The sequence below is a fragment of the Ambystoma mexicanum genome, chromosome 10, assembly GCF_040938575.1.
Source record: "Ambystoma mexicanum isolate Mex_15411 chromosome 10, UKY_AmexF1_1, whole genome shotgun sequence".
NCBI lineage: Eukaryota > Metazoa > Chordata > Amphibia > Caudata > Ambystomatidae > Ambystoma > Ambystoma mexicanum.
The window spans coordinates 868,792,111-868,804,689 of NC_090932.1; the positions used below are offsets into that span (position 1 = coordinate 868,792,111).

Sequence of the window (12,579 nt, forward strand, 5' to 3'; positions counted from 1 at the left end):
CCAAATGGCTACCTTCGAGCACACTATATGAATATAAGCACAGTATGGTCAATCACTGGCATGCTCGTTGGTTCACCACAATGTTTCGCGGATGGAGACCCAAATGTATAATTCAAGACTTTTGTCAGCCTTTTAGTATACAAGGTAAAGCTAAACGTGTCAGGATAGCGAGGTAACTAAACAATGTCAGGGATATTGTGTTTCCAAGTATCCAGGTATGAGGTGAAGCAAGAGGCCAGTGATTAGGGTCCCTCCCCTTTTACTACTAAGGGAGGTCCGTCAACGAAATAGTTTCACAATCTTCCAAAAACAACAAACTACCCAAGCATGGTGATGGAGATATTTTTCTTTGCATCCAAGTTCCTTCAAGTCTCAACAAAAGATAAAAAGGTCAAATGAAAAGGCTCACTCCTCAAGGCTGTTGCCATTGTTCCTCCCAAGGTCGGCCCAGAAGTCACCCTGTGAAACTAAGATGACTGCTTTGCTTCAGTTATGCACTTCCATATTAAAACACAGACTAACTAAAAAGGGTATACCACATTACTTCAAGTGTTATTCAAAAGCCTAAAATCTATGAAATATGTGTTTTACTGGTACAGTACTACATGTTTTAAAAGTACACGTTTAAATGTCCAAAGGGTGCGTCTGTAGACGACCCCTGTGAATATCAATTCAGTAGAAATAAAAACATAAGCCTCATTTCTAAGGTCTATATTTATGAGCCGTTTTTTGGTTTTAAACTGCACGTTTCTGTGTTATGTGCCACAGAAGGTCTGCAACAGGCACTTTAATGCCGTCTTGTAACAAAATGTTATGCTCCAAAAATACGGTTACATGAGCGTATGGAGCTCATCATCGGGCGAAGACTAGAAATACTCCGTTTTCACTGCACTTACCAAGTCCTGACATCGAAATAGGAGAGGATTTCTTCCATCCACAATCTGAACTACCACATCACTGAAAAATAAAAACAATTAAATAAATGTGCTGCACAATCCCACTTCATTTTCTAGACGTTAAATGGCACACGAGCATGTGCACACACACGCCCCCTCCCCACTCGCCCCCAACCATTTTAAGGAAACTGAGTGCACTTTAAAATTAACTATACGTGAAAATGACGAACACCTTGCATGTAAAACAACGACTTTCTGGTATTTTTAATGCGGGGGTAGAACCTGCACCCGCCCTCCCCCACTTCCCCTCATTGTATTAATTACTGCTATCCCCTCCCCCCCAATCTATGGGGGGGGGGGGGGGTGGCATCGTTTTCCATGTCCTTGTCCTGTGTTTTATTGATATATTAATTTCACTTAATGTTGTGTAGTGTGCCTCCACCTCTTTGTGTCAAGAGAAAACTTAGGTAGAGATACCTAGATGATTCAAATTAACCAAATCAGGAGATTGTAGCTTCCCAGTGAAAGCTGCACAATACTCGAACACACTACCGCTAACGCTCAGAACTAACCAATCTTATCTTAGTTTCAGACGCAATACTTTAAACTGGCTGCGATCCAATGATATATGATCCCTGGACACCATGTAATACACACCTATGTACCCGTCTATAAATGTATGTAATCTACAGTACCTACTATACCACCGCCACATGGATGTATGTAACCTACTGCACCTTCCCTCACTGTAACCTACTTGTATCTTTTCTGCATGCATTGTATTGATTCCATGTTGCAACTAAGTCTAAAGTATTCTCATCTGCTGCGTCCAGTTACATACGGTTCGGTGCGCATTAGCAAATAAACAAACAAGGTTTTGGGTTTTTCGACTTCACAGTAGTGAAATTCGGTATTTTGTAGCAGTACCTAAAACCAGTTGACGATGTAGTGATGAAAGGAAGACTTGTGTAGGCAGCCTGTCCATATAAGCGTGTGCGCGCAGCGACGTTGCCTTGTAGAGATGCAATAAAAGGTTAAAAGGAGGGGGCAGCGTGATGATTTTGCCTTGGGTGGGGAGCACACGCAGTGGTGGATTGGCCCCTCGGCCAATCGGCCCGTGGCCGAAACGAAATCATATTTGTGTGGGCCGGTCCTGCCTGGGGGCTGGTTTCTCGCCACGCCTGGGCCGGTGAAAAAAAAAAAAAAAGAAAAGCAAAAAGCACCTGCAGCACCGCAACGCGCAACAGCAAGCATAGTAACAATACAGTGAAAATATGCTTTATTTCAGGGACTGTTATATTAATGATAAAGATATTAGTTACTTGTAGTATTCCTGACAGAACATACAAATTAAACGAGCAACATTTCTCGTTCAGTCAAACTGCAGGCTTCAGCCGGCGGGCGGGCTGAAAAATGTAACCATATCTCGCAATCAATCAGGCCATTGTGTAACGCATTTATCCTCGGTGTTTCATGTATGGTGGGCTGATCGCTTTGCTTTCAGTGAGCTCGTGTGTGTCCAAAGTAAACGTATAATACTTGCCACTGTTTAGATCTCTGGTGAACCATTCTGCGCAGATCTAATTAAAAGTAATGCCAGCCTACCAAAGTGATGTTTCTGTGACCAAACATTTGGCTTTACTCATTCCAGCTGGGTCCTTTAACAAAAGCGTTTGCAGCTTACAATTTGCATAAGGGTGCTTTTGTGTATGCTTTTTCTGTGTATTTGTACATCATGAAGTTGTTCAAGTGTAATGGCTTCTCCGGGATGCCTTCACAGTTTGTGGCTATCTATGCTTGCACCAACAACTAGATTACAGGGGACAGTACACCGGTGTGGGCACTGCAGCAAGAGCCTGCCTGCAGGGCTGGGCTGGACCTGGCTGGGACCATGGCACTGCGGCGCCGGCGGGAACATTAAGCTGCTTCCAACTTTGCAGAAAGCAACAAATTTGTTGCACTTTGCAAAGTTCAAAGCAACTTGTTGTGCCTGGGGGCCGCTGGCGCCAGGCCAATAAAAATGTGGCTGCAGAGGTTGAAAGACCAAGGATGACGTGGAGAGAAAGTGACAGCAAAGGGGGAGGAACACAGGCTTCAGGAGAGCGGTGATTTATGTGCAGAGAGTTTCACGAAGGTGAGGGCTGAAACCTCACTAGAAAGGAAGAGGGCAGGGATTAGCAAGCTTTACATCAATAACTAAGATGACAGCAGAGGCTCCCAAGAACCAATGGCACACACAGTATGAGATGGAAGAACTGCCAGACTTTGTCGGAATGGCGATGGTGATCTTTGTTGGAATGGACCAGGCACCCTAGGTTGGCATCAGGTCGCCTGTGGCTGGAAGAAAGCAGCTCGCCCGGGTGGTGACATTGGCAGTCCAGCACTTCTTTGTCTTCTGGAGTAGATACAGCTTTCACCTGAAGAACACTGCAGCAAGTGCAGCCTTAGCAGGGAATGGGCAGCCTGGCAGCAGAGACGGAAAAATTCTAGGAGCCTGGCCAAGAGCTGAGGTGAGCATTAATTTTCGGACTATGTATTTTGCTTTTTGGAAATTGAAGTTATAGCATGTTTTTTTTTCTGCCGTTGTCTCTTTTACAATCATCACAAGACATTCCATCTCAGTGTCCTCCAACCTCACACATGTACAAGGTGAAGGACACCTTACACATGGCCTCTGACATGTGCACAATGCAGAATACTTTAGTCACGGTGCTAACATATGCAAACTTAAAATGCCTCCTCACGCGCACACAGCTCCGTATCCGGATATTGCAGACATGGCCTCCTGCGTGGACACACTGCAGAAACCATAGGTGCACATGGTCTGTGAGATGGCCTGCCTTGCAGAGAAGCAATCAGGCAGTCACTGGTACACTTCCAGAACACACACGCATGGCCTCCGACACTTTCAAGATGAGGGCCAAAAAGCAGCCCTTCATCTGCCACCGCAAGAGCAGGAGTCGCTCTGGCCAAATGTGGCATTGCTGTCACTGGCATGCTGGCAGGCTGCACCCCCGTGCACAGGCCGGGCCTGTGAGCCTCCTAACACTGCCATTCCTTCACTCTAGAGCCAGGCACTTGGGAGTCAGTGCCACCAGCTGGAGCCCTGCTGTCACGTCTCTGCAGCAGGTCAGAGTGCAATAGAGGCCACACGTGAGAGTGCCAGCAGCCGGGAGATGGCCCTTGGTCACTTGACAAAATCCTTGTGCCTAAATGCACGAAAAAGGCTTGTGCTCTTTACTTTTTCAGCTATGCCCAGAGCACTTAATAATGGATGTTTGAAGTATGTGTCTCTATGTGTGTTTTTGTGCTCGGGTTTCTGAACTTTGTCATACAATCTGCAGGACAGTCGAATCCTTTGAGAGGGAAGTAGCTCAGTGGGTTAAGTGCCTGCTGCAGGAGTACCAACAAAGGTTGGGTGATATTGTATGCGTATTTGTTCTATAAAAAAAGAGCTTAAGCGTGCTATACAATAACATAGCATTTGGCCTTGGACGTCTGCTTGCATTTACAGTAATTTCACAATATGGATCTATAGACACAGATATTAATGATACATATGGTGATCCATTCTTGTATGAAATGTATATCACATTAGTGAAATCATAACCATATTTTTCGTAGTGTACTTAGGAACAATGCTATAACCTCTCCCTAAACCTCATTCCGGTTTCCCTACTCCCCCCCCCCCCCTTGATAGCCAACCATCGTCACCCTAACCCTCCTTCCCTTCTGGGGTTCGGAGCCCTGTATAAGCATCGACTTGCAGCAGGTCCAAAAACCGCAGTGGGGGTGGTAGGTTCATGCCACTCCTGCGCCTCTGAGCTGTGGACCCTGTCACAGAACTGTATGCAAAGTGATGTTATTTTATGAGTTGTGTTGTAATGTAACAGACACATGAACCCTCCATAAGTAGCAATTTCTGTAAAGTCGTGAATTGACGCGCTTCATGGATGATGGTTTAAGGGCCACTTTTTTTGAGGCGCGGGGTGGGCCACTTTTTTGAGACGAGGGGTGGGCCACTTTTATTTGGGTGTCCGGGCCTATTTCTTGTCCCAGTCAGACCCTGCTGTGAATGAACCCCAAGACTCACCTGTTCTGCAACCCATTTTGTCCTCCTTACGCTCTTTTTTCTGTAACTAGCACCTAGATGCCTGGGTGCTTTGTGCACTGCTAACAAATGTAAAGTAAATAAATGACAAATACACAACAATACAATGTCCGATCCGGAGAGTGAGCTTAATCTTTTCCACTACTCCCTAATGCACTGGGTGTCCAGGGATCTTCAAAGGAGCAGCAGTATGCCAATACCAGTATGTGTCGCTTCCTGAAACCATGTGACATGGACATATAACATGGCCCACATCATACAACAGATGAGTGAATAGAGGGAGCGGGGGGCCGGCCTGTGTTGTGGAAGGATCCGGTGCATATCACGGGGAGTTTAACACATTACAAACGCGTAAATATATAATGCGATGTGACATCGACTGAAAGCCTGGCACTCCACCTGCCACACTAGTAGGCCACGCATCACAACGTCATGCAAAGCAGGACTTCTGCCAGTGCCCACCGTCCATATAACATGTCATAAGCCTGCGATACATATACTGTGACCGCCCGGCAGCGATTCAGATAAGCGCTTTTCTAAGCCTGCATGTACTGCTCAAGCGCGGCGCTAGGTTCATGCTATGCAGCATGCGCGTCCTTCGATCGCCACAGCACAGGGATGGCCTTGCCCTTCACCCAGTTACACATTAATCTCACCATGGCTTGCTCCCTCAGCTGCCTATCTGATTTGCAACGTGCGTCAGCAATGTCTACAAATAGCGCAGGAAAGGGGAAACAATTACAAATGTACACCTTTAGAAGTAATGCAGACTTCTTTTTTGGTGCATAATCTGTCCATCAATGGAACTGGTGGCAACTGGGCCTGCCTTTCAGCCCATGTAAAAGGGCGTCGTTCACCTGGAGTCTGTAGGAACGTGGGTGGAGGGGTAGCTTTCGCAGGTACGTTCGCCAATATTCCAGGTTACTTACTTAAGATGGGCTGGTGGGGCACTGGCCTATGTGTCAGCCAGGACAAAGCATGGAGAAGGACCTTTGAAAGCTAGTAGTCACCACTGTGAAGGTCGTAACAGAAAAGATACTCACACACGGTCACAGAACTGTATGCAATTTATGTTACTTATTTTAAAATTTGTTTATTGGCATTTATAGTTACAATCACTATTCAGATTGACCGACGTGGTCACTGAAATTCTGTCTTGCAAATAAACAACAACATTTACATAACAAGAACATCAAACATTAACTATCTCCGGTCTGGGGACAAGTGGTGGCTGATTGGGTCGCAAGTGGGGGGAGTGGCCGGGCGCCACAGGCGTGGGTATGGGCTTTCCAAGAATGTTAATGCTGGGGGGGTCTGGTTTTGAGTGTCTTGGTCGACATTTTAGGTCATGTGATAGGGCCGGCGGATTGTTCAGGGGGGCTTATCATCGGAGGAAAACAGTCTGGACATGGTGTCTTTCCATGCAGCAAGGGCCGTACTCGACTCGTCCGTGGATCTAGCGACGCTGTCCTCCCAAGCTCTTGTTTCGGCGGTCGCCCATCTTTCAAATTCTTTGCGCCATGCTCTATGATTCGGCCCTGCTGGCCGTTTCCATGCCATGGCGATGGTCCTCTTGGCTGTTATGCATAGCAAGTCCATCAGCTTGACCGCATATTTGAGTTTGGCCAATCTGGGGTAGCAGCCTAGGAGGCATTCAGCTGGGGTCCACTTATACCTAGTGACTTCCGCTTCTTCACAGGTTCTTTTCACCATTGACCAGAGGCTACGTGTTTGGTGCAGTTCCATAGCATGTGGATTAGATCTGCTCCCTCTGTCCCACACCAGGTGCACTGTGTCTGGGCGGTTTTATTGAACTTCGCAATCCTGCTCGGGGTTAAGTATGTGCGATAAAGTACATTTAATTGGATTAGCCGAAATCTCTGGTTTCTAGAGACCTCTTTCGGAAAGGACAGCGCTCTAGCCCATTCTACTTCAGACAGCTCTTGTCCCATGTCTGATTCCCAGCGGGTCTTTAGTGCATCACTGCAGGGATTGGGGATGTCAACGAAAATGCTATAGATTTGAGATATTGCCCTTCCCCCCTCACTCAGGCTGTATAGTAGTGTCAGAAAGGGGGTTGCCTCCGGCTCCTCTGGCCAGGTGTCCCATTTCGTGCGTGCTATCTTGCGGATCTTTTGGTACCACAGGAATTGGCCAGCGTGAATGCCCTCTCCCTCCTGCAACTCAGTGAAATCCCTGAATATGCCTTCAGAGTATAGATCGCCCCAAGTGTATACACCTTTGTCTTCCCAGAGCCTAATGGTGTGGAGGGTGGTGACAGATTTATCGAGTCCCGAAAGTATTGGTACTTCTTGGAAGTATGGTTGCTTCCAGTGTAGTGTCGTCTCAGTTCTACGCCATATTTTCCTGCTCATAGTTGCCAGAAAAGGCTGATCGTGTAGCAAAGTTTGAGGGGCCCAAATCAATTCCTTCAGACGGATTGGGGAGATCATGGCCTGCAGCAGGGGGGTCTCTGAAGTAGTCCCGTCTGCTAACCATTTGGTTACATAACTTAACTGGGCTGCAAGGTAGTACTTCTCAAGGCTCGGTAATTGGATCCCTCCTTGTCTGTGTGGTAATACTAAAGGTAGATAGTGCCACCCGATGTCTGCCTTTCCCCCATAGAAACTCCTTAATTATTGTGTCCAAAAGCTGGAAGAAGGGTTTGGTGATATAAAAGTGCACATTCTGGAACCCGTACAGGAATCTAGGTAGAATGATCATCTTGGTTATTGAGGCCCTGCCCAGCATGGATAGTGGAAGCTTAGACCAGAAACGTATGGACTGCGCAGTTTGGGTATCACAGCTTTCGTGTTTTGTATGTGCATTTGTTCTGGGGTGTGCATTATCTGGATCCCAAGGTAACGGAAAGATTCAGTCTCCCACTTTATGCCCACTGAGGGAAGCTCTTCTGTGGTTTTATTTTTCAGGGCTGCTAATGGGAACATGCAGGATTTCGTTTTGCTAAATTGTATGCCCGAGACTTTGGCGTAGTTGTCAAGGACCTCCAGTATAGTTGGAACATTGAGATGAGGGTTGTTAACGTATATCAGTACATCGTCTGCATATAGTGAGACAATGTGATCTATCCCACCCAGCCTAATTCCTGCATCGAAAAATTGCTGCCTGAGGAAGATTGCAATGGGTTCTAGACCCAGGATGTAGAGCATGGGGGAAAGTGGGCAGCCCTGCCTGGTGCCCATGCGGATATCCCACGCGTCTGACACATACTTCCCAGATTTTAGCCTGGCCCTTGGTTCATTATACAGGATCAATACCCATCTGATAAATCGTTGGCCAACTCCAAAACCCTCCAACACCGCTACCAGCCACTCCCAATAAATGGAATCAAATGCTTTAATTGCATCTAGGGATAGTAATGCGAGTTGTTTTTCGCTTGTATTGGTCTCAGCTATAATGTGTTGATGCCTGCGTAAGTTTTGGGACGTGTTACGCCCAGGTACAAAACCATTCTGGTCTTCGTGCACTATGTCACCTATCACTCTAGATCATGGGTGCACAACATACGGCCCGCGGGCCAGTTGCGGCCTGCCATGCTCTTTTGTCCGGCCCGCGAGGCACAAAGACTTTCCTAATGGAGGGCGGCCCGCGCGGCCGCCCTCCATTAGGAAAGTCTTTGTTGTCTTCCGGGCCGGACAAAATACTGGCCCTCATTGGCTCAGCACACACACGCATCACGTCGCTCCTACGAGCCACGTAATGCGTGTGTGCTGCACCAATGGAGGGCCAGCACTACGGCTGGCGTGGTCCATAAGGCTTGATGCCGGAAGGCATTTCAGCCTTGGACCACACCAGCCGTAGTACGATTCCAGCGTTACAGCTTACCTGCCGCTTACCTGCCTGCCTTCCAGCACATCTCCGATAAGTGGTCTGTTTGTGTTTGTGTGTCGGGTTTGTTTTGCTTTAGGTTTGTGTGTGTATGCTGCGATGGGGGGGTGTGTTGGATGTGTATGAATGTTTGGATTTGAATGTATTTTGTGTGTATGTTGAGATGTGGGGGTGTGTCAGATGTGTATGAATGTTTGGATTTGAATGTATTTTGTGTGTATGTTGAGATGCGGGGGTGGGGGTGTGTGTCGGATGTGTATGAACGTTTGGATTTGAATGTATTTTGTGTGTATGTTTAGATGCGGGGGTGGGGGGGTGTGTCGGATGCGTATGAATGTTTGGATTTGAATGTATTTTGTGTGTATGTTGAGATGCGGGGGTGGGGGGGTGTCGGATGTGTATGAATGTTTGGATTTGAATGTATTTTGTGTGTATGTTGAGATGCGGGGGTGGGGGGTGTGTCGGATGTGTATGAATGTTTGGATTTGAATGTATTTTGTGTGTATGTTGAGATGCGGGGGTGTGTCGGATGTGTATGAATGTTTGGATTTGAATGTATTTTGTGTGTATGTTGAGATGCGGGGGGGTGTCGGATGTGTATGAATGTTTGGATTTGAATGTATTTTGTGTGTATGTTGAGATGCGGGGGTGGGGGGGTGTGTCGAATGTGTATGAATGTTTGGATTTGAATGTATTTTGTATGTATGTTGAGATGCGGGGGTGGGGGGTGCGTCGGATGTGTATGAATGTTTGGATTTGAATGTATTTTGTGTGTATGTTGAGATGCGGGGGTGGAGGAGGTGTCGGATGTGTATGAATGTTTGGATTTGAATGTATTTTGTGTGTATGTTGAGATGCGGGGGTGGGGGGGTTGTCGGATGTGTATGAATGTTTTGATTTGAATGTTTTGTGTGTGCTGAGTCGGGGGGTGGGGGTTCGGGTCTGTATGGGTGCATGTTTGTGTGTGTGCTGAGTTGGGGGGGGTGGGGGTTCGGGTCTGTATGGGTGCATGCTTGAGAGTGTGTGTGCTGAGTTGGGGGGTGGGGGTTTGGATTTGGGGGGTGGGGGGTTCGGGTCTTTATGGGTGCATGTTTGTGTGTGTGCTGAGTTGGGGGGGTGGGGGTTCGGGTCTTTATGGGTGCATGTTTGTGTGTGTGCTGAGTTGGGGGGGTTCGTGTCTGTATGGGTGCATGCTTGAGAGTGTGTGTGCTGAGTTGGGGGTGGGGGGTTTGGAGTTGGGGGGTGGGGGTTCGGGTCTGAATGGGTGCTTGTTTGAGAGTGTGCTGATTTGGGGGGTGGGGGGGTTCGGGTCTGTATGGGTGCATGTTTGTGTGTGTGCTGAGTTGGGGGGTTCGGGTCTGTATGGGTGCATGCTTGAGAGTGTGTGTGCTGAGTTGGGGGGGTGGGGGGTTCGGGTCTTTATGGGTGCATGTTTGTGTGTGCTGAGTTGGGGGGGTGGGGGTTCGTGTCGTATGGGTGCATGCTTGAGAGTGTGTGTGCTGAGTTGGGGTTGGGGGGGTGGGGGGTTCGGGTCTTTATGGGTGCATGTTTGTGTGTGTGCTGAGTTGGAGGGTGGGGGTTAGGGTCTGTATGGGTGCTTGTTTGAGAGTGTGCTGATTTGGGAGGGGTGGGGGGTTCGGGTCTGTATGGGTGCTGGTTTGTGTGTGCTGATTTGGGGGGTGGGGGGTTGGTTGGGGGTGAGGGGGCCATGGGGCATAGTGTTTGGTTGTGGGTGAGGGGCCATGGGGCATAGTGTTTGGTTGGGGGTGAGGGACATGGGGCATAGTGTTTGGTTGGGGGTGAGGGACATGGGGCATAGTATTTGGTTGGGGGTGAGGGGGCCATGGGGCATAGTGTTTGGTTGGGGGTGAGCGACATGGGGCATAGTGTTTGGTTGGGGGTGAGGGGGCCATGGGGCATAGTGTTTGGTTGGGGGTGAGGGGGCCATGGGGCATAGTGTTTGGTTGGGGGTGAGGGGGCCATGGGGCATAATGTTTGGTTGGGTGTAAGGGGGCCATGGGGCATAGTGTTTGGTTGGGGGTGAGGGGGCCATGGGGCATAGTGTTTGGTTGGGGGTGAGGGGGCCATGGGGCATAATGTTTGGTTGGGTGTAAGGGGGCCATGGGGCATAGTGTTTGGTTGGGGGTGAGGGACATGGGGCATAGTGTTTGGTTGGGGGGGAGGGAGCCATGGGGCATAGTGTTTGGTTGGGGTGAGGGACATAGTGTTTGGTTGGGGGTGAGGGGGCCATGGGGCATAATGTTTGGTTGGGGGTGAGGGACATGGGGCATAGTGTTTGGTTGGGGGTGAGGGGGCCATGGGGCATAATGTTTGGTTGGGGGTGAGGGACATGGGGCATAGTGTTTGGTTGGGGGTGAGGGGGACATGGGGCATAGTATTGCACTCCAAGAGTGAACCCAATAATAAAGCTAAAACACGCACAGTTAGGAGATGTTCATCTATGGCTTTTTGAGGAAACCTGACTCAACGAAGGCCATACTCCTCTTGGGCAACCCAAATAGCAAACTGTAGCAGTCCAAAATAACTGCATGTCCAATCTAGGGTCAATAAAATATATATAAGTTAATTAAACAGGCGAGATACAATAACTAAATAGAAATAAATTATAACAATGGAAAATGTGTAGTACAAAATGTAAGTTTGAAATGCAAATAAAAATCGTTACCCCTCAAAAACATTCTTTTTCCATGTGTTTAGTACAAATTGGAGGTTTAAAAAGTCTCCTGCCACGCCCCGCCTACCGCCCCGCCCACATTTACTTTTCAGCCCACTATAGCCCTCATGTAAGGTACTTTCGGCCCTCTGTCAAAATCAGTTGTGCACCCCTGCTCTAGATAGTCGCTTTGCCAGCATCTTCGTCAATATTTTAACATCATAGTTAAGCATGGCGAGCGGCCGATAGGAGTCGCATTTATCGGAGGGTTTATTGGGTTTGAGCATCGGGACCAATAAGGTTTCCCTCATACTGTCAGGTAGGATACCGGTTTCAAATGTCTCAGAAAAGACCTGCTGTAATAAGGGCGTCAGGGTGGGTTTATATGCCTTGTAGAATTCTGGGGGGAGCCCGTCGCACCCTGGGGCCTTACTAGTGGCGAGGGACCCAATAGCCTCTGTTATGTCTTCCGGTGTGATGTCGGAGTCTAGGGTTTCGGACTGTGTTGGCGTCAATTTGTCAGGCCGATTTCTTCCAGGGTATCCAGTATCTGATATTGTGGGACCTTGTGTGTGTGGGAGTATAGTCGTGCGTAAAAGCGCTGAAAGGTGTCGTTTATGCTCTGTTGGGTTCTATGTTCTGTGCCTTGTTCATCCTGTAGTGCTGTAGTTGCATGCCTAGGGTGTTCTCTTTTACAGAGCCATGCTAGTAGCCGACCCGGCCTATCGGCCTCTGCATGTGCTCTTTTAGTTCTGATGCTAAAATCGGACTTAGCCAGTCTGTCCTATGCTTTAGAGCAATCCTCTCTGAGAGAACTTAGTTCCTCCTCCCTCCCCGATGTGTCGATAGGGGTGGACTCTAGTCGCTGGACTTTCAACTCTTTCTGGTTCAATTCCTCCCAAAGTGTTCTCCTGATGCCCCCTTCTTTTGCAATTGCTTCTCCCCGTATCACCACCTTTAGGGCATCCCATAGCGTACTTATTTGGTCTACACTGCCTGAGTTTTCCGCTACATAATCCACTATGGACTCCTGGAGCTCCTCCCTGAAG

The 12,579-nt window shown here is 48.2% G+C and overlaps 1 protein-coding gene across 1 annotated transcript in view; it reads right to left on the reverse strand.

Moving 5' to 3' along the window:
- The window catches only part of LSG1 (large 60S subunit nuclear export GTPase 1), a 374,602-nt gene that overhangs the window by 261,804 nt on the left and 100,219 nt on the right, over positions 1-12,579 (reverse strand). The window contains exon 6 of the mRNA XM_069618580.1: positions 897-957. Within this exon, the coding sequence (XP_069474681.1) occupies positions 897-957 (61 nt within the window). The remainder of the gene's footprint in view (positions 1-896; positions 958-12,579) is intronic.